We start from the raw sequence: 27,833 nt of genomic DNA on the forward strand, positions 1-27,833 counted from the left end.
ACACCAAACGCGCCGTATACTCATTGTCACCGTTCCACTTTTAATCATTAACTTGCTTATTGTTTGGCTTTTGTTCCCTGAACGATTTTGTGAGTTTCCGCAACGCCTTGTATTCCTAGAATCACGAATATCGATGCACAAATCGGTCTCGATGGTAAAATTAATAAGGACAGCGAGAACAAATTCAAAAATCTGCAGCTGTCGCGCCTCCGGTATTGCCGTCGTAAAAAAACGTTCACAGACGATACTACGATAGCGATAATAATAATGATATCATCATCATCATTATCATCATCATAATATTCATATAATCAAAAAGTCGTAAAACCTTATTTTATAACAAACGTATTACGTGATAAACGCGGGTGTGCGTGTGACGTCAGATCCAGAAAACTTTCGTGACGCGGATAGTTTGGGCTGCGGTAAACTATATTATATATTATAGCACATACCTACCAAGTTTTCTCGGTTATACGCATATAAATAATATATTATAAACTCATAATATCATAATCTCTATCCAAAGATTTGTGTTCTAGAGTTGGGTTCATCGACGCACAGCGTTCGCCCGCCAAAACGAGTGAAAGAGCTGCAAGCGTTTTACAAACCTCTTTCGGTTTTAAATACCACCTATTTTATAATACTAAACCTGAGGTACGCATTACAAACAGTTATCTCGAAGGGCGAGCAAATATTCGTGATTATTATCATAATACCGGACACCGCCGGTCCGACGGTTTACTCGGCTGTTTTGTGGTTTCCTTACTCACTTCATCTCGTTTCGAAAATCTGATCGCGCCCATGTCCGATTTCCGTCAGTCACTACTACATATATATATAATATTTTTATAACGTGTGTGCGTGTGACTTTGTCGAGCTAACAGATCGAGGTGGGGTATATGCGAGCTATACGTAGGTGTACTGCAGGTAGACCGACGATGTGCTGTCTGGCACCATCGTTGAATGATCATATAAGTTGGCCCTCCGTGGTTTCCCGACGTAAACCACCCCGTATAATATAATATTATAATGCAGTAAAATCAAAGATCATTAAGAAATAGATAGTCGGCTATCACGTTTCTATAAATGTATACGAGATAATTGTGATGGTCTGCAGTGATTGAAATAGATGCAGCCAAATGAGACGAATTATATCAATCTAACCGCTACGAGAAACTTATTAATCAAACCCCCCCCCTACTCCTTTCCGATAGATCGGCTAGCTACCAATAACTTTATCAAGATTTTATTTCATTTTTGTACTTCTATAATGTGTCATCGTCGTTACGCGTGCAGCTTATTATTTCATTAATATTATTATATCATCACGGCGCAATGTAAGTTTATTAAGTTCGCATGTTTGCGTACTTACAACATGTCTCGTGTTCATATTCTTATTAGAATAGGCGCCGCACTAGAGTCGTAGGTAAACGTATACATTTATACGTGCACAAAGCATACAATGTATACGTACTATATGCATATATATATATACCTAAGTGTACAATAATAATATACGACCATAACGCGAGCGAGACGTTTGAAACCACTTGCGCACATTACGAAAAGTTTCACACAAACAAACGATGGTGATACAGAGAGAAAGAGGGGGTGAGAGAGAAAACGAAACGCAGAGACGCGGTAGAGGGTGAATATTGTGAACGTTTTCGCTTTTCATTCCGCAACGTAAAAGTGTTGGAACGTACACAACACGCGATGGGGTAGACAAAAGATTTTGTTTGTTCTCGTTAAAATCGAATAAAAAAATTAAAATAATTGAAAGTAAATCAAATTATTAATTATTATTCACTTGAGTATTTTATATACTCATAATGCGAATGGTATACCTAACCACCATACTCCATCTATACGTTATTGTTAAATTTCTATGAATTCGATACAACTGTTATTCGATTTAATTAGTATATTTTTTCAAACGTCTTTTATCGCCGTACTTACGACTACAGATCGTTATTTTTATAATTATTACTAGAGTTAGGATGTTGATGACCTAAAAAACACACACAAATGCCCTAAAAAAAATGCAAAAATCCCTAAAAAAGTGCAAAAATGCCCTGACACTTCAAAAATTGACCTTAAAAATTATCTGAAATAGGTACTAATTAAGTAAGTGAAAAAACTTTTTTATAAATAATAATTTTTATTAGAGATATGGGTATAAATAAATTTAAAATTTATATTTAATTAATATTAAAATTATTTTTTACTAATAGTCCAAATCCAAAGTTAGATTTTAAATAAATTAAATTTGTTTCCAAAGTTGGGTGTAACATTTGCCCTAAAATCTATAATTAGTGAAAAATGCCCCACATTGTATAAAAATTACAAAAAATGCGCAAAAATATGAAAAAATGACTTTAAAATGTTGAAAAATGACGTTAAAAAACAAAAAAAATGCATTTATAGCTAAAAATGCAAAAAATGCAAAATAAAATTAGAATATTCTGCATCAAGGGAGTATGAAACAAATTTTTAGCTAGGATAGCATTGTACAGAATAAAAGGAAAAAAATACAAAAGTCATCAACATCCTAACTCTAATTATTACATTTTCTACGTATTACTTAATTTTTTTTCGGTAGATCGCAAATATAATTCTATAATAATCGACAATGAAACAAAAACTAATCCCTTTTCGAGTTGTTTGGGCATAGCCATTACAACGAACGCCGACGATTGGCACACAGCATGTTTATATTTAAATGCATACAGGGTGGTCCTAATGTTTACCACGCGGAATCTGTTGGCCGTGACGACTAAAATACACCACACGAGGTCCATTAATATACATTTACGTATCTATATATTGTACGTATAATAAATATAATAGTCGCGAGCCCGTGAGCAAATCGCTTTTCCGGCTCACGACGGTATAATTGCATCGCCCAGTCCGCTGGGAGACGACCTCGGAACGACATTTATTTCCATTACTTCCTTTCTCGCGCGCCGGTCGCAGTTACTTCCGCTACTCTCGTCCGCGCCATCCGTCGCCGTCACGTACTAGAGGTGTCGAAAGGATATTCGCGTCCCGTCCCCGAGGACTCGGCTGATGGCTAAAAAGACGACTCTATATAGAAACAATCCAATGTGTATAAAAATAGTTGTAGGCATAATATAATATAAGCGTGCAGAGCATAATGTTATAATGTTATGTGTATAATTATTAATAGTGTACGCCGTATGTGCCGGGTAATACCTACATATTGCTCTATACAGAGCGCAAAATATGAATACCTACTGACGGCCAACCCTCATCACTGCATCAGCAAATAATGCACTCGTGTACTAATACGATGTACGAGTTTCGGGTTTTTCGAGACGAATAATTAAAAACAAAAAAAAAATCGGAAACGCGTGACTATATCACATCAACTGCAATCGCGCGCGTCACAACCTCGCCGTAGTCTTGTGTGTATGACGTTATAAAAGTCCCACCCTCTCATCGTGCACACACAAGTGCTCTTTTATCGTGGTTATACATAATACATAATATATGTACATATTATACTTTTGTCTCGCGCTCGGCACGCTGCGTGCACGCAGCACAACCACCCTAGGATTCCACCGTACTATAAATATATAGGTATACGCACCACGCACACCATATATATTATTATTATTATATTCTTGCAGCCCTTGCCTTCGCTCTCGACACGTAATTCAATTTTACCCTTCAAACTTTATCCTCGCCCTTCCGCCGCTCCGTGTCCAGCTACACACTCAACCCTTCACCGACCGCCGCAGTCGACGATCCTTGCAGCTCACCCCCCCGTCTATATATATATATATATATATATATACATTTCACGAGGTAGATAAGTGCAGGCTCCCAGAAAAGCACCCTTTTCCCTAGAAATTCACCTCATACTCTCCAGATAATATAACAACGGTAATAATGATACGACGACGATCTTTGGTTTACTCTGCAGGTGATTATGGGAGACAGACCCGCGGCTGAGAGGGCGTGCAAAGAACCGAACCCAATCATCGACGGACGGAAGGCCAACGTGAACTTGGCCATATTGGGAGCAAAACCTCGAGGAAATTTACAGCCAGGTAAGACAGCGGTATATTATTATTATACGTTTAAGTTTGTGAAATATCTTTAGTTTGTATGTAAATTATATATTAAAAAGAAAAAAACCATGGCCGTTGAATACCGGCCGTCTTAACCTATAAAAACAACAATTGGTCATTATAATAAATAATTATAATCGTTATTGTTATCATTATTTTATATTACGTATATAATGCACACAAATGTTTATACATTGCTCGGTCGGGTAAAACGATACTGTTTAAATACAATAATATTATGCAGGTTATACGCGTACATATGATGGGATCGCGTGACAAGCGTGTTGTATATAAAACGTGCCAAAAATGTGCTCCGTTTCGAACAGCTTTTATTTTCATTTCATAATATTCTCTCGGTTTTCGATTAATAATTGAAATTTATACCTATACCTATATATTATCAATAACCACGAACGGTGATCGGATACATCATTTCAGTGACATGTAGGCACACCGCATACATGATGTGTGATATGTATATATTATACTGCTATAGTAAATAGTGTAAATCGCGTGGTGACACACACACACACCGCACACACGCATTACGAATACGTAATGAGATGATTATCAGATAGTATAGTGACTATACAGATAATATTGTGCATACACACAGGGTGTTTCAACCATGAAAATCACATTAGGATAATTATTCTCGGTGAAAAGGTCCATTATCAAAATTGTCAGAACCATTTTACACAGTCCCTTATTGTTAAAGTTTTGTCAATATTCGTCGATGTCTGCTCTCACTGATACCTGCCAACATCTCTTATTCTATAAGTTAAAACCACTTTTACCGATCGATACTTGGCGATGTCTAGCACTTTTTCGCGTCCATCAAATGATGAAACGATAAATGAAAAATTGGGTTAAAGATCGTCTGAAATAAATGTGATATGAATTTTGCAAAAAATACGATAGAAAGTTTGTTTTTAAATTTAATTCATAATTTAGAGTATGAAAATTAAAAACACGTCACAAGTTTTTGATAGAGAACAAAAATTCTTAACATTTCGTTTTTGTAGCTACTTAAGTATAATTATATACCTAGTGGCATTCGTTGAAAAACTTTAGAAGCACTCTACATGTATATGGATTATGTGAATACAGAACGCATTATTATAATAACATAATGTAAGCTCTCCTACTTGACGAAATAATTACTCTTCGAAAACGTTCCGACAATCGTCGTTTTCTCTAATTTCCTATGCTTACTGTGTATTATATTGCACTATATAGGACATAAATGGTCTTTAATTACTTTTCAAATATGAAAATATATAATTATAGCAATATAAATATCAATATAATATATATACATGTCATCGCGGGTAACTACGTTGTTTTCGTCTTCCGAGCTTACCGAAATCTGCACTTTAATATTATAATATTATGACGTGTTACCCTTTGTGATGAACGAAGAGATGTACGTGACAAACTGACAACGCGTTATTCATGTTCCATTGTGTCTGTTCAGGGTGTATCATGGTTTCCATCTACCTATATATTATTGATGAACTTTTTACCGATATTATTCAGTAGTAAATAAGACTGTATGAAAAATAGGTTTTAAAAATAAAAGTTCTATAAAATGGAAAAAACGGATTTCGATCAATATAGCCGACATCAAATGAGATCGCACAGATCTGAAAAGTATAAAAATTTTATATATGACGCAAAAAAATAAACCTTCTTATGATTCCACTAACGAATGTAATTTTTTTATCTTGAAGTTGTTTCCACTCGTTGGTTTATATCATATCTGGGGATATCAATCGTCACCGTCCGTGACACTAACTGCTTCATTAGATACAATTATTAATATAATAATAAAATATACGCCTATAATATACTATATACACATACAATATACGTATCGATCGATTGTTTCATCGTATATACGGACAATGTACATAATACGCAAAAAATCATGTACCTATTTATATATTATATTACGAATTTACGACGGTCAAAATGATCACGGCGATCACGTCATATATAGTGTCCAATAAGATATCATAATAGGTCCACATAGGCTCAACTATGTATAGCAAAACTCGATCATCTCCAAAAATGTAATTTTCGATTAGATTTTAAATATTGTTATGTATAAAAGGCAGATAATATTCTTATTGTATATACTATTTGAAATTTTTATCTTAGAAAATCGGTTTGATAATCATTTTATGGAGTAGGTATTGTCTACGTATTAGTCATAATTAAACTTCCTGTAGTGTCTAGATTGGATAACACTGCGCGTCTGTAGATGTTTTTATAAATAATGTGCTCTAGTAATTAACAATAATTTTATTGAATACTGTATTTAATTATCAAACAAATACGACTTAGTTATACTTCGGTTTCATAAACATGTTATGCAAAGTTGTATCCTGGTGTTTAGCTGTTTAGCACCCCTAGGCCACGATTGTTTTATTTCTAGAATCTCGCACCAATATAATATACGAACCATCAGAGCTATAATATTATTAGTATATACCTATACTCGTGTACATGCGTACGATAATATGCATATTACATCTATAGCATTATACGGTTTTATAATTTTGCATTTTATGTCCCTCGACCACCATAATGAGTAGACCGATATAGAGTATAACACTCGTAGCGTGTGTATTCCGTGTACCGTATATTTACAGTATACGTCATACGCAATATATATATATACGCACACCATCATATACGACGGCGTAGTGTACATATTTTTCACCTTTTCAAAACATAAAAACCTACAGCTAATACAACGACGGCCAGCTGGAGGGACCTCCGTAAATAACATATGGTTATCCTGTTGGTCTCGTGTGTGTATACAGTGTGCAACGTGTGCAGTGTGTGTGTGTGTGTGTGTGTGTGTGTGTGTGTGTGTGTGTGTGCAGTGGCGTACCGGGTCGGGAGGGGCGATGCCCAACTATATAATATAATATCGGTGAACGCTCGGCGGGTCATTGACACGAAACCAACTGCCCCTGCTGCTCACGGGCCGTGCCAAATTAGAACGAAGGGAACGCTAACCCCGAGTTTTATTTTTGTATACGTAATAATCATTCACAGTTGCACGTTTCGTTTATATTATATATATATACACACTCACACACACAAACACTGCTGCTGTTGTAGCGTATACAGGGTGCGGTCTATCGCCGGGCTGTACCACCAGTGTGCCTTGTTATATACCGTCGATAACTCTTATTTTCTTTGATAAACTATTAGTACTAAAACGAGATTTTGGAAAACCGTATGCAACCATACAAGCGAGAGGTAACTACTAACTAATATTTTTCGGTATATACCTTAAGCTAGGAAACTAAAATGGTTTTCTAAGAAAATCGACTCGGGGGTTGTTTTAAACCTTGTTGAAATGCATTCGAATCATTACTATCTAATTTAATTACCTTTCCATCGAGTATATAATATTATATTGAACTTTCAAACGGCCGTGGTGTGATGCAGTGATCTAAGGTTTTTGCAGACAAGAACTAGGCCATGCAGGCGAGCTATGCGGAGAATATATTATATTATAATATATAAGGGGATGGTCGCGTGAAATACGACACCCTATATATATGCGATGCGATGACGTTTGGTGCGTTTAGTCGTCTGTATATATGTATGATATTATATTTTATATGCACGCGTGCATTACACTCCTTCGCCGTTTCACCCCAAACCGGATTAGCTGTACATTTTTTTTTATACGTACGATCTGCCCCGTCGCCGTCGTCCATATTATCTCTTCCATTCATTCATATGCGTATATTTTATCATATTGTGTATTATTATATATTATATATAATTATATATGTGTGTTCAGTAAATCTAAAATTTCGCCCCGTCCTCGCGAACACATGTATGATCGTGATGGCTACGTCTCTGCCAGGGCATTGAACGCTAATATACACACGAGGAACATTATACACATAAACGTGTAATACGGGTAACTCTCGTGTAATATTTGATGTATATCTTGTATTATTATCATATAATATCTATTTGGTCAACTGTAAACGGATAGCAATATCATTGATTATTAGTGTTGCACAACGATATCGATAACAGCTAGAAAAAAATGTTCGGTCGTTTTCAATATTAATATCGAATTTATATATCAAGATATCGTAACAGTGACAAGCAACGCATAAGACGAGATCGCTTTTTTATAGCAATATTTTAATATTGGTACCTCCATTGAGGACTATTGATGGTATCTATATAGTAAGTATAATATAAACCACTAAATAACGCAGATAAAAACCGGAATGTAATGAATTATAAGCCTAATGTTAAAAAGATAACTGTTTCTCGAAGACCTAAACTTACAAACATTTTAAATTAACAGAAAATACACAATCTATTCAATATATAAGTAAAATTAAGAATATGTGATATTATCGGTTTGCATTAGATCTATATTACAGCATAAATGACTTGAAGAATAAGATTCAAACATTATTTATTAAATAATCAACACCAAAAGCCAATTATTAAGATTTTACCTTCAATCAGTTTTCAAACAATAGGTACATTTAGTGATAAAATAAGTTTAGTTAAATTAATAACACCTATACGGAATTTTAAATTATTACATTCCGATTCCTTATTCTTTTTGACAAGTGCGTCATCTGATCATTTACTAAGTTACTCTGCACAAATCAATAAAAAAAACAACCAGTGTAAGTGACTGATTTTTTAAGTTAAGTATACTTATACTCGTATATAATACATTTATATACTGAATATACTGGCCACTGGGTATTGCTTTGGACACTCAGCCTGAGTGACTCAGGTAAGGCTCTTTTAAACAATTAAAAAGAAGAATTTGTTCTACGATCTTTCGTCATCGTTTAAACTTTATATTAGTTGCTTTCTATTTATATTGTTTACGTTGAAAACTATTTGGATAAGTCCAGTCAAAAACAACCAAACAGAAACTTTTTTATATGTTTTAACTTAATTGAATTACGGCAACCGTTTACTATGACTTATCAAAACTTTAGACGCTCACTACGCCATACACTATATAGCGAAGTACGCAGTACGTACTTATTAGATGATACTCAATAGACAATTTAATGAACCTATAAATGTTACTGTACAAATTCTTATAAACTTTAATATTTTTCCGAACTCCAATTAACTACCTATATATAACTCAACAGCAAACTACTTTATTTATAGTTTATACGAATATAATACAGATAAATTTTCGAACATGATCTTCTTATCGATGAGATATGCTTCTGTTCATTAAAAGTCGTATCATTCATTGTTGATTTATTAAAATAGTTACGGCCACGTTTGATGGAATTAGAAAAAGGCCTCAATACGATTAGTATATAGATAACTATATCCGTTGATGGTGTATGCGTCTTGTATATCAATATATGTTATGGTCGAACAAATCGAACAATAATCCATTTGAATATTGCCTCCTTTATTAAATGTAATCTGACATGTAATATAGATATGAGTGTAAAATAATCGTAGACCAATTAATAATTATGTACACATAATATTATAATATTGATAATGCTTTTTTAAAATGTTATCGTTGGTATTTATAATAATATAATTACCTATACTGTAAACGATAAATCGTAGGCCCGAAGTTCATCGTACATCAATTAAGCAACGGACCCAATTAAATATTGGAATATTAATGTTGGCCCGTGTTAAACATATTTGTCCGCGAATATCGTTAAATTAATCGTCGAAAACGCGTGTATTAATGAATACAATAATAATGATAACAACACTATGACGAACCATAAATCATTTGAACAAGGGATATAGGTACAAGTATAATATGTATATGTATAGTACATATATAAATCAAAGTGCATGTCAAATAATACTTTTATCCAAACGTGAATTAATAACAAAGTATTCATATCGAAAGTTGTTAGTTGCTATACTAAAATATTTATTATCGGGTCAAATTAAAATCCGAAAAAAATCAATAAAACAAAATGACGCATCGTTTACGAAAACTCGTAGATTTAAGTGCCCGATTATCAAATAAAAATGTTCAGACTGTCTCGTCCATTTGCAATTCACATAATCTGTAGGTACTCACCCACTTATATAGGTTACACCACCTACTTAAAAAATACTCTGTCAAACTTAACATCTTACGAAACTAGTAAGAACGGTTATAATGATAATCTATGTTCCTAATTTAACTTTTAAAATGTTTAGTTTCATAAGTTATTATTACCTCAATGAAGCATCTGTATTTTTATAAAAACTGTAAAAGAATCAACGTTTAATTTTTTTTTTTTTAAGTTTAGTCTGTAAACCGTAAAATGTATCAATTTAAATATATTCATGGGTCTTCGATGCAAACTTTCTAAAATAAAAATTAGAAAACAAATTGCAACCTACCTAAGTCCTAAATTGTAGTAATATCCCATATACTAATATAGTATATAACATTTATAAAAATGTACCTACCTGCTATGGCTACTTTTCATTAAAATTACCCAAAAAGAAAAAAAATATAACCATAAACTGGTGACAAAACCAGAATAAAAACATATAATAAATATAAATCCACATAATTCCAATGTTATATATATGCTCATAGTATATATTAAAATCTATGTATATGATATTAAAATATAATAGTATGTAGGACTGTGAAAAGCCGAGTATAAAAGTCGCCAACGTGAATTCAATTTTGTCCGTTTTATTTTTCCTTCCTCGTTCTCGTATGCTATAGAATCACGGACAAAGCTCTCTATATATAATATATAGATAACATATAATATTATTATACACCACGATTCAACACACAACACACTCTCACACGTATACATTATGTATTACCTCACGCGTTATATTGTTGGCGAAAACTAAAAAGTCACTCATATATAAGTATATAACATTGTAGCGGTATAGTCATATGTTTGCACATGTCGCATCGCTTTAACGTCGAAACGTTTTCCACTGACCGAAACCACAACATTCATCTCCCTCTACCCCTTTTCACCCCTTCCCCGCCATCTTGTTACCCCCTCACCGTGACGGCGATTGAGGGGTATTCGTTTAATAATCACCGGGGGGTTTTAAAAATGCAGTCTCGTTTCGACTGTAAACACCCGCGTGCGGCCAGACCGATAAAATGGACGGTTTTCCCTTCTACCCGAATCGCCTATACCCATCCCGCCTACCATCCAACCTAAACGTATTCGTGGTCTCTGCAACTCGGCACCACCACCGCTGCCACTACCGCGGTAACCACGGTAACGGCAAACATTCGGACACAAAACCCCGGGAAACGCCGAGCACGCTAAACGTAATATATACATGTATCTATAGTATATATACACATAACAAGTTAAATAAATTTCCCTTAATCCCTGTTTTTTTTTTTTTTTTTGCTTCCAATAAAACGTCCATGTTGTATATCGAATGGACAGTTGGTAGTGTTTTAAAATAAAAAACCAAAATAGATTACGCCACTCCAGGCGAATAATATATAGGGCAATACGTGTTCTACATTCAAACGTGGAATACATACATTTAAATAATAGCATAGTTACAATAGTATAAGGTACAAACTTAAGGTATTATAAGAAGAAGGTGGGTAAAAATTCTTTTGAAATCAATATTGAATTTTTCTTATTTTCGTTATATATATTATATAATATATATATTCCAATACTTTTTATTCGTGTGGTCCGTATTAATTCGAAGTACAAAAAAAATGAGTTCGAATAAACTGAATATAATATATATATTAATATTATGTATTGAAAACGATTCAAAGAATGACCTGTTGGATGAAAATTTACTAGTAAATACAATTTTTGATTTATTCTACCCTTACTGAATTCGTTTATAGAAACGGTTTAAGCTTGGTCTGCTTTAAGAATACTAATAGTTTATATTATATAAGATATAACCTCCACGCAACACTGTTACATGTTATATTTTTAATACTCTTATAAAATATATAACATACGTAGGTATACACAATATAGGTAAAGTATCACAAAATATTTAATTTCCGTTATTATATGTCCTTTTATGGCATAATTTATAGATCTTTACCACTAAATGCAACCAAATTTGAGTTGTCTAAATCAATCTAAAATTCTTTATATTAAAATTTTAAGAACCATCTGAATATAGTATTAAGTTTTAAGTAGGCACCTATATTACCTATATGGACGAGGACGATGTATAATATTATGAGTTCATGACTTTCAAAAGCTAATTTATACACACTTATCTTAGAGTGCTATAAGAATCAACACAATATTTTGTTTCATTATATCACAATTATTCTGTATTGGATTAGGTTATACTTACGGTTTAGTATAGTTTTAGATCATAAACGGGTAATTTTAAATAAATCTATAAACTGAGGTAATATACATGTTTATAAGAGCACATATTAAATTTTATTTGCGATTTTATGATTAAATCAATTTTTAAGATAAGTTCAGTACAATGCAGTTATTCCAATATAATGCGTATCATATAGCCAACGATTTTCGCGGACAGTCAATGAGGTGATGTATTTCAAAGATTTGATTTATTTTTATGTAGGTTCACGATACTATATTATTATGTATATAATAATTTATATTATACAGATGATCCTAATGAATGTAAAACAAAGAACCTCATTGGTATTAAAGTATTTCAATAATATTTCATTTCTGGCAGGTATTATTCAAGTAAAAAAAAAAAAAAAAAAATAGGTAACTAATATGGCATACTATAATATATTTTATTATTTTTATTACATGTAATATTATGCCATCATATTATCAATTCACTATAATATAGTGACTATATTATACAGAATTATTATACATTCGGTTCTGACATACCTATTAAACACACACAAATGAAGGATAGTTTCTTGCACGATAAATGATTAAAACATTTATGCGAGATGATATTATTATTATTATTATTATTATTATACAATATCATCTCTTATTCCGTTTCACCTTAACCCGCATGCATTTTGAATGAGCCCGGCTCCTAACCGTTTTGTTTTCCTCTTGTCTTGTCGCAGTCACTCAACGTATCATACTTCATTCCCGGCTATATGTTATTATTATTATTATTATTATTATTATTATGTAATGTACTTATGTTCGCATCCGCAACCTACACCCGTCAGCTCCCTTAAAGCTCATACAATACATAATATTATTCTTCATTTATATTCCTTACGGCACATGTTACACGTGCTGTAGTACGACTCGAGGAAAACGATTGTCACAGCGCAAAGTACCTATCGCACTATCGCTGTTGAACAAAGTCGACTGCTGCACTTATTAAATACCATTAAGTCTAGACCCGCGGCCCGTTTCGACTAATATAGGTAAACGATACGCTGAATAATGAGAGGTCATGCACGCGTGCATATTCTTCAGTTTTCACTTGTTACATTTCAAATCTTACATAAATATGGCATACGACAAGCACTAGAGATGTTATTACACTATTCGTGATAATTTAATAACTATAGAGTTTTAAGTGTTTTAAACTGATAAATACACGTACATACCGTAATATCCGTTATAAAACAAATAATATTGTAATATATTATATTTTATAAACGTGTAATATCAAAAACTTGCAAACGTCACTGATTGATCGTAATAATATATTGACTTAATCTTAGTAGTACTATTAAAAATGTATAGTAAAAAGAGTTTAGTATTATTGAATTCGATTTTAACCATTTCCATGCATATCTTCTGTTGAAGAAATATTCAAAACTACTTAAACATGATTCATTACTCAAGATTTCTAAAACTCGATTTTTACTAAAAATATTTGGATACCCATGGTAGCTTGGAAGTTAGATTACCTTTTAGTGAGGCCAGACAAGTGTTACAGATATTTATATTAATAATTATTAAACTAACTGTTAATAATAAACGACACTCGATTTTATTATAAAAACGTAATATGTTACAATGTTATATAATGACATGAAATCAAATGAAGTCAAAGGTCAATACCGAAATAAAAAAAAATAATGAAGAATTGAGCAACATTCCTATCGACCATCATTGACTAATAATATCGTTCGTTTATTATGATAATTGACAGTAATTTTGTTTGATATAAAATATAAATGTTAAAACGTTACCCGTTATAAACCTACCTCCCGAAAATCTAAGTGTTGTATTGTTGTATACTTATCGTAGTGTATGATGACTGATTTAAAAAAACTACAAAATGTTTCAAAAGAAGTAATAAATTTACTTTAAGTTAATTTTTCCCACTAAAAAATGTTGTAATAAAGAAATATTACTGTTTTACGTCATAAGTTTCATTAATTCTACCTAAAAAACATCATATCGGTATTAATTATTTTTTTTCACAAATTTAATAACCGTGAAACAATGATTAATCTACTATAGAGTATAGACGTTAAAAAATGTTTGAAAATAAATTGTTCAATATCTAATAAAATATTACGTTTGACGAAAACTCTTTGTACGGTATACATATATGGTAATGTATAATATAACAAAACACATATTTTACACATTAAAATGTTGATAACCCACCAACACCGCCTGTCCAAAAGGACGATTTTTTTTTTTTGATTCTCACGTGAAATGACGTATATACTTTAGGTTGTTCTCGTCCACGTTTATAATAGGTTATTTACTAAGACTATACGCTTCGTCGTCCTATTAAATTTCCGGCGTTCGCGTCAATCTCTCCAATATATGTGTCTTATTCTATACAGCGGTTCACCTGAGTCACTTGAGCGGTGTCCAATTTATTTAGGACCTAGTTTATTTCAAGAAACGTACCGTATAAGAAACATCGGCCTGCACCATGTGACAACTGACACCTACCTTATATAATAAACTTCCAAGCCGTTAAAAAACATGTCTATATTTAAACCGACCATTCGTCTGTGTAGCCAACGCGTACGCGTACCACAAGGGACGTTTGAAGATTCTTCGTGTTCGCACAGTAATAATATTATAATATCGAGCGACATTCTCATCGTATTCGAAAATATTACATGTATTCACAATTAATGCGAGTACAGGGGATTATTATAGCGAAATAAAATAAAATGTGCGATGCCCGAACAAGCGAATTTATACCCACATATACCCGAGACGCGTAGGGGACAGAGGTCTATGATAAAATTATAAAATTATACATTATAAAAAAATAGAAACATTTTTTTCCTCACTCAATTATATAATGTAACAAAACATCACAAGATTTCAAATCCCGATCAATGGCCAGTGCTCGTACGTGTAATATATAATTTATAACACATACTTTCATTTTTTTTACTTTCCGAGCTTTGGCATGATTTCTGAAATTTCAGCATTAACAATCTTATTATTTACACAATATTGGCTAGCAGTTTTTTCGGAGAATAGCATCAATTCAAGGGTGGGTAAACCTCCCCGTATACGTGCATCATCATTATAAGTCGTCGAAGTGTTTAAAATATAATTAATGCTTATTAGTAGTTGATATACCTTTATGAGTGACGCGGTATATATGCATTATTATCGAACAAGAGTGTTAAGCACATGTATGTCTGGTTCGTATACGACGTCTATCTCCTTGGCCTTCGCTATTAATAAATTAAAAGTTAAAACAAAATGGAATCGGATGCCACCGCAACAAATTACAATAATATTATACTACGCGCCGTTGCCGTCCGTTCGTCATTTCACTCGCTCGCATGGTATATATAAATATGTAAAATATTATTCATACGTACGTTCTACAGACGCACAAATTATATGCGTACGCCATTAAACTAAAAACCTATCGATTGTCTTGTCCTACTTATTATTTAAAAACGAAATTTCGACTAGGTACCTATACTTGTATTCGTCTGCTGCAGTACGCGTGTAATCCATTTACAGACGATAATATATTATTATTACATAGCTTTGCAACGGAGGCGGCTCAATGTGTGCGCATGCATATTTATATAAACACGTCGACAGCTTCGAGGTTACACACAGCAAACTTTTGTACGCAATATGAGCAAAATGCCGCGTATTTCACTGCTATTATAATTGTTGTTGTTATTAAAAATTATAATATAATAAACGCGCATAATGCTCGGGAATGTTTTTGCGCGACTGTATTCTTTTTAACCGAGTCAAAAATTATTCGTCGCGATTTTCTCGTCCCCAGAAATAACACCACGCGTCATTCCAGAGTCCCCGAGCAGCGTTTGGCAACGGTTTTCGGTTATTTTTACAGTCGGCGGTTTTTATTTTTATTCATTTATTTATTTATTTTTTTTTTTTTTTTTGTCAACAGCACTTTATAGTATTTATGCCCAGCGAGCGACCACCATTAAATTATTATTACACCGTTGCGATACGCCACGGTCGGCGGCCATACTTGCAGTGGTATATTAGGTATAACTATATAGGTATTTACCGACTTTCCGACAGGTCACATCGTACACCGCGACGGCCTATTCGGCGACGGTGCCAAATACTCAACATGTACACACGTGCTTCAGTCTCGTGTTTTTTTCCTTTTATACGTCCTTAAAATTCTACGACGTGCGTCGTTATGAGTTTCAGTAATGTAAAATTATAATTATAGTATCAGCTAACGTTTAAATATAACCTCTGAATGTTTTATTTAAATTTAAAATTGCCTGGTAATTATTATTCTTCAGAAAAAATGGGTCTATACTGATGTATTATTTTACACTTACAAGTCTGACCAATTATAAGTAGGTATACCAGCAATTTGATGCTCATGGCAACGCTTGTCATAATTTATACGAATGATTTACATATATAAATACTATTTTGTGTAAAATATACTTAATACATTATACATTATAGTATATACATGCAACATTGTAGAAAGAAACGATTTTTAAACCCTAGCTTAGCAAAATCACGGTGGAAGCCATTCATGATTAATAATAGATATTATACATGTGTCAGTCCTGCAGCATACATAGGTATTCTCAAAATTCTATTAGCAATAAACGTGGACCTATGAACGATTACGTAATTTGAGGAATCGAAAAAAAGCCCTTATGTATACCTATACCTATTTCATATATCAATTTCAAAAAACTTACTTTTATTCAATACCTAACCTTGAAATGTCTATAGTTTTATTTTATTTTTTTTTTTTTTTGTTCCAGTTAAGTTATATGTTTTAATGTTTTTTTTTTACTCATATTTTTACTATGCATGTCTAACTTTCAATGATAAACTGACAAAAATTAAGAGTTAAAAACCAAACATAAAGAGTTTCTAATTTTTGCTATAGAACATTATTGAATAAAAATACATTTTTCACACTTATTTAATGGATTTTTCTTTTAATCCCTTAAAATATGTAATTTCAGAGATCACCGTGCTAATAAAACATTATATGTATATTTTTAATATAAACTATAAAGATTTCTAACTCGAATGAAGATACCATGTGTAGGTACGTTAATACATTAACGATGATTAAGAGGAAGTCGGTGAAACATATTCAGTTAAATCCGTCTGATACATACAAAGTATAACATAACCGCTCGTTATCGTATTCTCATTTTGTAGCAAAAACGTTCAAATTAGACAACATTACCTATTACAAAATTAATTAAGGAGGTGTAAGGTTTAGCTTAAGCTTAAAATAATATGTTGTTAACGTAATGGCAATAATTCGTACCTACCTATAATTATGGTTTGACATTTTTTTTTTAAATTGTTTCCTCGTATAAAGGTTTGGATATTAATACTTATACATGTTATAAAGTATAATTATATGTTATGTAACGTATTGTATTATCCATGTTTAATTTACTATTAAGCTGGGCGTATTTATTATAGAAGAAGAAAAACATTTGAATAGCATTTTGAATAAAATATAGTAATGCGTCTGCAGTATTCCTCTTATATTCTTATTTTTTACGTGTACCAATTCAAATGTTTATGAAAAATATGCTTTATACCGCTCATTATCATATAATTTTTTAAGCCTCCTCATCCTTTTATGTGTAACTGATCGATAAATGTATGTGATAAATGTACCTTTGTGCTTAATAAATAAGGATTTCTTTTCTGGCGTATAATTTATTAATTTATAAGAGTTTCTTCGCAGTTATATAATATACATATAAAAACTATATATGTACACATAAGAATCTGGTTAACAGTTGACAGTTAGGGACTTAGGATAGGCTGGTATCAATCTGACGGTGTAATGCTTCACTCATCGCATTTATATGATGTGATGATAATGATGATGATTAACATTTTTGAGTATTTAAATAATAAAGCAAGTATGTTTTTGTGTGTTTTCAGCGTTTGCTTTTCCAAGTATTAGAGCTGGATACTCTGCTGTGATACCTAGCCAATTTGGGTAAGTTAATTTAATTTTATATATGCTCTTGCACAAGTTATTTATTTATTTTATTTTTATGCCAATATAAAAGTCTAAAAAAATTTAACGTACCTATCTTATATATTTATGTAGCATTCATAAAGGGTTCTTAGATGATAAATGCATAACAGCGAGGAATGTTGGTCTACGAAAATAAGAATATTATGTTATATCATTACAGTAATAATAGAACAAAAAATAGTGATGAGATTAATGAATACTTTTAAAATAATCAGTGTTCTTAATAGCAATCATATAAATCTGACGTTGGCCTGATCCCAATCAAACGTTACTTTCATAATTAGTCAAAGAAATAATATTTGGCCCAAATTCAATTTTTTATGCAATGATGATGTTTACGGGCATGTAATGTAATATGTTTTTGGTCGAGTTTTATATTTTATTTTTTATAATCGATTAACGATAAATATTATACTTGATACCTAACGTTCCTATTTTATTATACCTATATAATTTTTTTAAATAACGTTGTTCTATCAGGTATCCTATAATAATATAGGCTTTATTTTAACACCATTTAAAAATACGATTGGTCAGACGTTATTATTTACAGGCTCCGTTATGGGTTTGTGGAACCTGATTAGGAGTAGCTGATGTTCTCTGCGGATGAAACGAAATGAGAAACCAGTATATACAATATATATTCAAGTAAATCATATTAAAAAAAGTTTCCGAGTTTGGAGGTTTTTAGTGAGGCTTGAGTGGTTTGCAATTCTAAAAAAAAAAATAATAATAATAATAATAATAATAAAACCAAACGTTTCAATCATTAATTAATTTTTGTTTTATTTTTAATTTAATTTTTTTTTAATTTTTGGACATTTTGAACGTGTGTTTGATGTGTGATCTTTTGTTTTGAAACTAATTTATACGATAATTTGTGGATTGCGTAGTTAGCACATCATTTTGTCGGTATAATAAATATAGTGAGATTCGTTTTGCAACATATTGGTCTTAACTTATATTTTATGGGTACGTGAAAAAATAAGGTGCTGTACGCGCGAAACATTTTGTCAAAATACAAACGACCAAACTTTTTTTAGTTTCCAAAACGTCGTTTTTCTTTCACGATGCAAATTTATTTATTCACGCGGCCAATTGAAAGTTTTCGTTGAAAAGGCGCGTATAGTTTTCAAAGATATAATTATATATAATATTCGTTGAGGCGACGTGCAACACTGCAATTTTCGCTATATAAACTACATTGCTTCCTCTGGCCCTCATCTCGAGTATATTTTAACTACCTAGCCGAAAACTTCCAACCGTCTACATATAACAATTTAAGCACAATTTGAATTTTTTACTTGAAATATTCAGCACCGTTTGCGCACACATTTTAAAAACCTTACTTATAAGAATTCGCCAACCGTTTGCTCCGCACTAAATATATTGATAAAAAAGCGGGTAAGTAAGTGGATGTCGCTCATCAGTACAGTAGGTTACAAGTGGGTTACTGTAATGAATGGTATTAAATTTGAATTCAATGATGTAATATCATTGTATACGAAAAACGATTCTGAGTGGAGACAATTTATCAGTCTAGGATATGTTATACTATATTAATTATGTTGTTATAATTTCAAAAAAAAAAAAAAAAAACTTCGTCCGTAATTATTTAATATTATAACATCGTGAAATCGTACGTGTTTTCTCCTTTAACCACTTTTATTTCGAGTACCGTTTCGAAAATCAAAAAATGACCTGCTTAAAGTACCAGCTCAATAATATTACCTTTCAGAAAAGATGCTACACTTGATACTTTTGAGCAAGTTTAGAGGGAGAAAAGGTGTTTAAAGAATAAAAAAGAAAACGAAATAAACATCATTGTAAAACCAATACATTCCTCGCTCCGCTCAGAATCTAAAAATCAGTTTGTACACATAAAATAATATCGGTAAAAATTAGTAATTACTTACAACCTTAATTTTAAATTATAATATTATTAATGACGATAAAATGTGGTTATTATTAAGTACCTTCCATACTTAGGTATCCGTTATGTTAATTCGTTCTAACCATAATTATCTTTCATTTTATTGTTTACATTATTATTCTATTGTAAAATAATAAAATAGTCTAAATCTCTATTATTTTTATTAGGTATGTAACTAATGGAATGAAAATATTTCTAAAAGATTAGTATTCTATAATCAGTATAATCACACACTATATACTACTATAGTCATATGTTATAACTTTGTAATGTTTTTTTATTATTTATTAAATAATTTAAACGATTTTGTTATCATTTCAATGATAATAATAAATGTATTATTTATATATAAAATACTGTTGTTTGTGTGCGCTAACGGTCCATCAAATCGCAATTTTATTGAACTGTCCAAAATACCCGCAAACGGTTGTCTCCCACGCACACATATTATTATTATGTTTACATTTATATATAGTATTATAGTATGTATGTATTTTAGTACCTACCTGTGCAATTTAATAGTGTTATAATATTATGTCGTCACGTTATTAGCGATAGGGATACGCGCGGAACCCATATAATAATATTATATTTTAATTTTCCTTTTTTTTTTACATTCGTATATGCGTATGTATTTTATGCTTTTGGCGTTCATATACGACGAGGGGATCCAAAATACGACCAGGTCGGGCACGAAAAAAAGAAAACAATGAAACACGCACTATTGAGGTTTACACGAATCACCACTGCAGTCCACCCCTACTGCAGCGAGTACTTACATATATATTATATTATTATACCGTCGAAACTTTTTCGGAGCTCCCCTTCGCACTACACGAGCGCGCCGACAATGACATCGCGCGCTGCTGCAGCTATAGCATAATAATAATAATAGTAATAATATGCCACAACTCCGTGTACACATATATACAGGGTAACTTAAATAACCTTACCACATAATGTTTGGCCGTAGCGTTTTTCTGACTCGATATTTTTGGAAAACGATTTTTCATCGATACGGAACAGAATATTATGCATAAAAAAAAACCTAAAAAATATGCATTTAAACATAATATTATACGTAGGTACTCGATATAATGCGTTATTATTTAAATATACGTTCAAACTTTACGAACCTGTGAGGATAAAATGAAAATGCTAGTTTTATTTAATTCAGTCAATAATAATAGAAATACCTGATACCTAAATTTCAACAACAAAATGTATTACCTCTAAGGTAATTAATAGGTATAGTAACTACCGATTGTAATTCTATCGATATAAATTATTGTCTATAATACTTTATTATGTATACTCCGAAAAAGTATTAATCATTGAATAAAAACATACATAAAGCACTATGCAGACATCCTATACATAAATTTACCATCGTACACCAATGGATATTGGTATCTATTGTATATTTGTATATTATTATTGTTCGGAAATTAATACCACGTTTAAATTTTACGATTTAATCGTGCAAACGATAACTTACTTTAGCAAAAGTAATTTAAATGAATATTAATAGATATCTATCTCAATAGCGATATAGTAATTATTATATAGATATAGAATATAATATATCTAGCTGTTTAAGACAAATGCACATGTCATCGCGATAAATCGTTTAATGTTTTGACTGCAGTTGCGGTCCCATCGGGTGACGAAATTGGAGACAAATTTATTAAACAAAATTAAGTGTGATAAAACATAATCCCAAAGCCCGCAGGTGCTCGACTACCACCGCTGAAACTTCTGATACACACTCGATTCAGGCTGGACGTGCGGTTGTAGAATTTTGCTCTATATTCTCAAAAATTAAAGATAACGAAAAATACAAAAATCATGTTGTATGTTTCAAAAATTACTGAATTTTATCATATTTTCCTAAATTCGACAAAGCCACTCAAGGGAACCAAAAGAAAAGAAAATTATATTATAAATCTTTTTGAGCGAACAATAGCATATATAAATCATGTTATGGTATTCTAGCGTTTTCCCGCATACATAAATTAAATCTAGTTTGACATTGAAAGATTTGACATAATAATAATTATTCAATTACCTACTCAATATTAATAACGTAAAGTAAACGAATTGGCGTATGTTTACTTAGAGCAATAATTGATTTTAACATTTTAGATTATTCCAAAAGTATTATTGATTTTTCCGCGTCATCACAAAGACGAAACTTGTATTTTCTCTTTCTAGGTTTTGTTATATCTAAAATACCCTTTTCTTTTTCCATATAATATATTATAGCCTGTTAACTATGACATAATAAAAACGTCCTACAGGAAAACAAATTTCACATGAGTTATGAACAACCAAATATGCGATATTGTTTCAATTAATTATTATTACCTGCTGTGTACAAATAAGAGTTAATTTTTTAATCGTATTAAAACATATTATTAATAATTTTAATACTAATCAATTACTGATGTGTTCGTATTTTATTTTAAACTTTCTATATAATTAAATATAATTAGGTTCAATTGATAATCGCGTTGATACTAAGTCTCAATAAAATACCGTTTTAAAAAATTTGTAATATATAATTGAATGTAGATACCTATGTATAACAATATTAATACTGTAACGTCTGTAACTATTTTATATAAAAATTCAATGAGAATAAATTATATGGCTTTGGTATAATTAATAACCATTATATGTTTTCCGTTAGTATAAACAAGTTTGAAAAAAATATACATTACCTATTCTAGTATTTTGCTCTTACAAATAACTGTTGTGTTTGGTAACACTGCTTCAAACAATGGTTATTGAGTTGTGAAAACTATAACTTTTAACTGTAAGCAGCACCATTAATTTGTAACGCCAAATTTCAAACCAAAATATGACAGATGAAACACACAAAAACCACATTTTTACTAAACAAATGAAAAATGTAGAGCACGCAATAACGCATTGTAACAACTATAACAATGTGTAATAATTATGTGTTTGTAAAAAAATATTTAGATAATTGATAAAATTACGTTGATCATTAATATTTATTTTTATTTTTATTTTTATTTTAACCCACTGTAATAAATTTATGAAAAAGTTATCTTTTATATCCCATATCATAAATTATAATTTATAGTATAAAATGTAGTATTGTAGATTTGTTTTTAAGTTTTTTGTTTAACTTAACTTTTAACACATTTAAATGCCCACACTCCCATGATTTCTATAAAAATAAATAGTGCTAAGAAATCATAATTATAATTTACGTCAATATTATAATAATTAATAAAATGATAACCTAGATGCAATTGCTCTTAACAATTTTCCAAAAATAATAATGTTTATATCGTCTGCTTCTAGTCCTTGTCAAATCTCAACTAAAAAACTATTGTGTTGTTAGCGAATTCTGACTCATTGTTTTTTTATTGGTAAACCAATTATATGAATTATATATTTATTCACCAATAAAACGTTTGATGTTGAATGTAGAAGGTAGTATAAAGGTAGTATAGTCGTAGTACCTATGCATTTTTAAGTCCATTCGTAAATACAAAACATATTGTAATAATATAATAGTTACAATTTCAAAAATCAGATCTGTTATCATTAATTTTTTACATAGAACTTACTACTTAGTCTAAAACGTCAGCGCTGCGTAGTATGAAACAGGTATTCAGATACCTACGAAGTATTATTCATAGGCATCACTCAAAGTTTATGGACAAATAAATAATATAAATTATTGTCTATAAATCCTAGATGATATTACATTATTTATCTGATTTTCTGGCAATTTATCGTTTTTGCGTAAAATATTATATTTGTATTAGATATATATATCTACAAAGTGTTAACTCTAGAGCAGAAATATGTACCTACGCTACAGAAATTAGTCACTCTCAGCTGAGCACGAAACACGACGTTATTAATCGGAGGCGATGGCAGGGTAAGAAGACGCTCGTTTCCCATTCCCTTACGATCACATTGAACCGACCGTAAGCTTACTGTTAGCGCTTTTTATTTTTTACTTTCCCGCCGCATTCGGCATTTCGCGCATGTTGGCCGTTTTCCAGTCGAAATCCTGACGACGTCGTCGGCGGTGGCGACGCGTGCAACAAATTGTCGTCGAAAAGTCTCCGCCGCTTGTCCCGAGAAGAAACTTGTATGAAATTCTAGGGTTTTAGTCTTAAAAATTATATAATATATTTGCGTGGAAAAATATTTCAAAATATAGTCTTAAACAATATAGTATATAGTATATAGTAATATAGCAATATAGTCTTTAACCGGGAATAAGGATTATAATATGACGTTATCATCATAATATTGTTAATTAAAAAAATTAATTAAAAATTATACTAACACTTCAAAATAAACTATGGGTTTCTTAAAAAAAAATAATGATTAATATGAAAGTTAAAGTTCAGTTTTTAATGTACCTAAACATTTTTACTATTTGCATATTTTTTAAATCTGTTTGCTATAGTTTCAAACACAAACTTGTGGTTTCAATTTGTTTTTCAACTTATAGATTTCGTGGTTTAAAATCATTTCGATCTTTCAATCTGCAACATGTAGCGCGTCAATTAATAATATATCATTTTAATATAGTAGAAAATATTACATCACCTGTTTTATGTTTATCAAAAAGTAATACAAAAATTACACATTATATTAATATCGTTATTATTATTATTATAAAAATATAAACACGCCGTGAAGAGCCCTCTCGTTTGCGATAAACTCGTATTATATAATGCATAAAATGGCTCAAAGTCCGCTGGCGCGTTTTTGCGTGAGGACGTCCCTCTTCTTTTAAAGTGCTTAAAAAGAGTGGTAGGAAGAAAAAAAGGAACACGCGTATCTCTCTCTCGTATTATATATATATGTGCGCCACGTGCGGTGGGACGGTATTATAAACGGTGGAGGGGTTGAGGGGGTCGTGCGCGCGATGAGTCATCCGACCGTGTTTTGAGTCATCCTTACCCAACCCCTCCCCCCCCCGCTTTAGCCCTTCTACACCCCGTCCGACACGAGCTCCAAACCCCGTCGCTCTCCCTCGCTCACTCCCGCCGGCCACCATCGATCAGTGTGTGTATGTGTGTGCGCGCGTGTGCGTTCGGTGCAACCCCATTTTCCGTTTCAACCTCTGCGTCCCGCCGCCGGCATCGTTACGCCCCAACCTACCCCGCTTCGTAAACACTTTCGCTCGAATCCCTGGGCCCTTTTGCCCGGGACGCGCACGTTCGCCGCTGCAAAGTCCTCCATCCCCTTCGCACTTTGCCATCGCGCACACGACCCCTTTATCCCTCTCTCCCCCCTTCACCACCGTTTCTTCTTCTTCTTTTTCTTCTCCTCCTACATCTTCTGTCCCTCTTTCTCTCTCCCCCACACACTTTCTGTCATTCCGTCTCACTCTCTCTCGGTTCGACAACCCTGCCCACCACCGCACCACATCGTCATTATCCCGGGGCTTTTGTGAGGATCCACGCCGCCACCGCTCACTGAACGCTCCCCACCAATGCCGCCCCACCCGTTGCACTGTGTGCACACCTCTTTACTACGGAGTGCGGCGCGTTTATACATATATCCACGCTCGTATAGTAATACGCGACCGGTTACTATATATTACGCGCGTAAAACTACTACGGTAGTGGCGACGGGTGGGTGAAATTTAAATTAAACCCGCCACTGCGCGTCAGCCCTTCCGCTCGCATACGCACCGATCCACCGCCCCCTCCCCCTCCCCGTCCGTCCGTCAATCAGTCATAACTCGCAAGGTTCCGCGCACGTGCCACGGCTTCGCACCCGTCCGGCGCTCAGCTCCCGCGCGAGTGCAGCTACCGCTGCAGGTGTTTGTTTGCGTTTGCATACCTAAATTAATTACGTCCGTAAAATCGCACGTCGATATCAGATCTGCAGAAAATGTAACCATTGGTATTTTAGGCACAAATATATCGTCTCATCGATCCGGCGCGGGGTTACGGCGATTTTTTTATAATTATTTTTATTACATATATATATATATTATATTCTTTACCGCGTTAGATTTATCATTCGTAAATTTACCGCATCGTGCACGTGATTACCGGCAGACCATCTCGTTGCGGCAAGCGTTTATAGAATTTAAAAAAAAAAAAAAAAAAAACTCAAAAGCCTGTATGTGATGTGTATAGGTACATGATGGTATTTTCGATTTTATAAGCAATAACCTGTACCCAATCGGTGGGGTAACGCGGAAGCGGTGTGTTAGCAGTGCGGGTGATGGTGGTGGTGGTGATGATGACGAGACACCGGCAGACGGGGTATATGGAGAAGGGTTGTTGCACGCCGGAAATCCCGCTAAGGGTCCCCGGGCGTGCGTGCGAACAAAGGGATCTGTGCGAGTAATTTGAAAAATTTACGAGCCGTGTGTTTGACAGCGTTGTTTCAACTTCCCGCTCGTGGTCTTACGGTTTTTTTTCCGCAACGGGATGACTACATCCTGCAGCCACGCGGCGCCATTGGATCAGCTGTTTAAAATTTACGTGATTTTCGAAAACGTACTACGATACACGCAAACGTTCATCGATATTATATAACAAAAAATTAAAATCAGAAAATACACCGTGTTTCAAGTTTAATCATTTCTCAGTGAGCAAAAAATCGATTATACGCTCCGACGCGATTTTGTCTGTTAGACTATTGTTAGGCTATTATGTATGTTATAATTTCAAAATATGTTTATAAAAAAACGTAACCATAGATTCAAATTAAAAATCGAAGGAAAACTGGTTAGCAAAATTGCTTTTGGGTACTGTGAGAGAAATGAATTTTGATACCTAGTTCTCCAAACTCGACACGATGATTTAATAACCTCAAATTTGTCGATATAAATACACACGGTTTAGGCTTCTTCAGACTGTACTTCGCAGCATCCCGTCTGGTTGTAAATTTAAATAATAATATACACAATCAGCAAACACAAAACAATGATTCGTCCCATACCGCACGAATAAGTTTACATTAATTTTATATAAATAGTGAACTATTTTTTTTATATATATTCTGTGAAACCTTTATAATTTGTATACTCGCCTACATTTTCGTATACATTAAAAGCGTTTCTTACAAACTAACAAACCTATTCGAAAAACTCGCGTTTGATAGTAATTCAATAAATATCAATGATTACAATAATTTATCAGTGTAGGTAATAATAATTATATAACCATATAACGATAATGTAACGTTGGCTAAATGATTACTCGAACATAATTTAAAATGTTTGAACTGTTGATATACAAACATATATATTATATATTATGTTATAATGTTACAGCCAAGTATTAAGTATAAATACGTTTATTGGCCACTTTAACTATACAATCATGAACCATGTTCAACACAAAAGTCGATTAGTGTTAAAA

The 27,833-nt window shown here is 32.5% G+C and overlaps 1 protein-coding gene across 1 annotated transcript in view; it reads left to right on the forward strand.

Moving 5' to 3' along the window:
* Nucleotides 1–27,833, forward strand: part of LOC107174176 (uncharacterized) — a 42,694-nt gene that overhangs the window by 1,861 nt on the left and 13,000 nt on the right. Inside the window, exons 2-3 of the mRNA XM_015525027.2 lie at nucleotides 3,950–4,076; nucleotides 18,416–18,473. Coding sequence (XP_015380513.1) covers nucleotides 3,950–4,076; nucleotides 18,416–18,473 — 185 coding nt within the window. The remainder of the gene's footprint in view (nucleotides 1–3,949; nucleotides 4,077–18,415; nucleotides 18,474–27,833) is intronic.

This window comes from Diuraphis noxia, unplaced genomic scaffold (genome assembly GCF_037042655.1).
Source record: "Diuraphis noxia isolate RWA-SAM2 unplaced genomic scaffold, SU_Dnox_SAM2 contig0002, whole genome shotgun sequence".
NCBI classification, from domain to species: Eukaryota; Metazoa; Arthropoda; class Insecta; order Hemiptera; family Aphididae; genus Diuraphis; species Diuraphis noxia.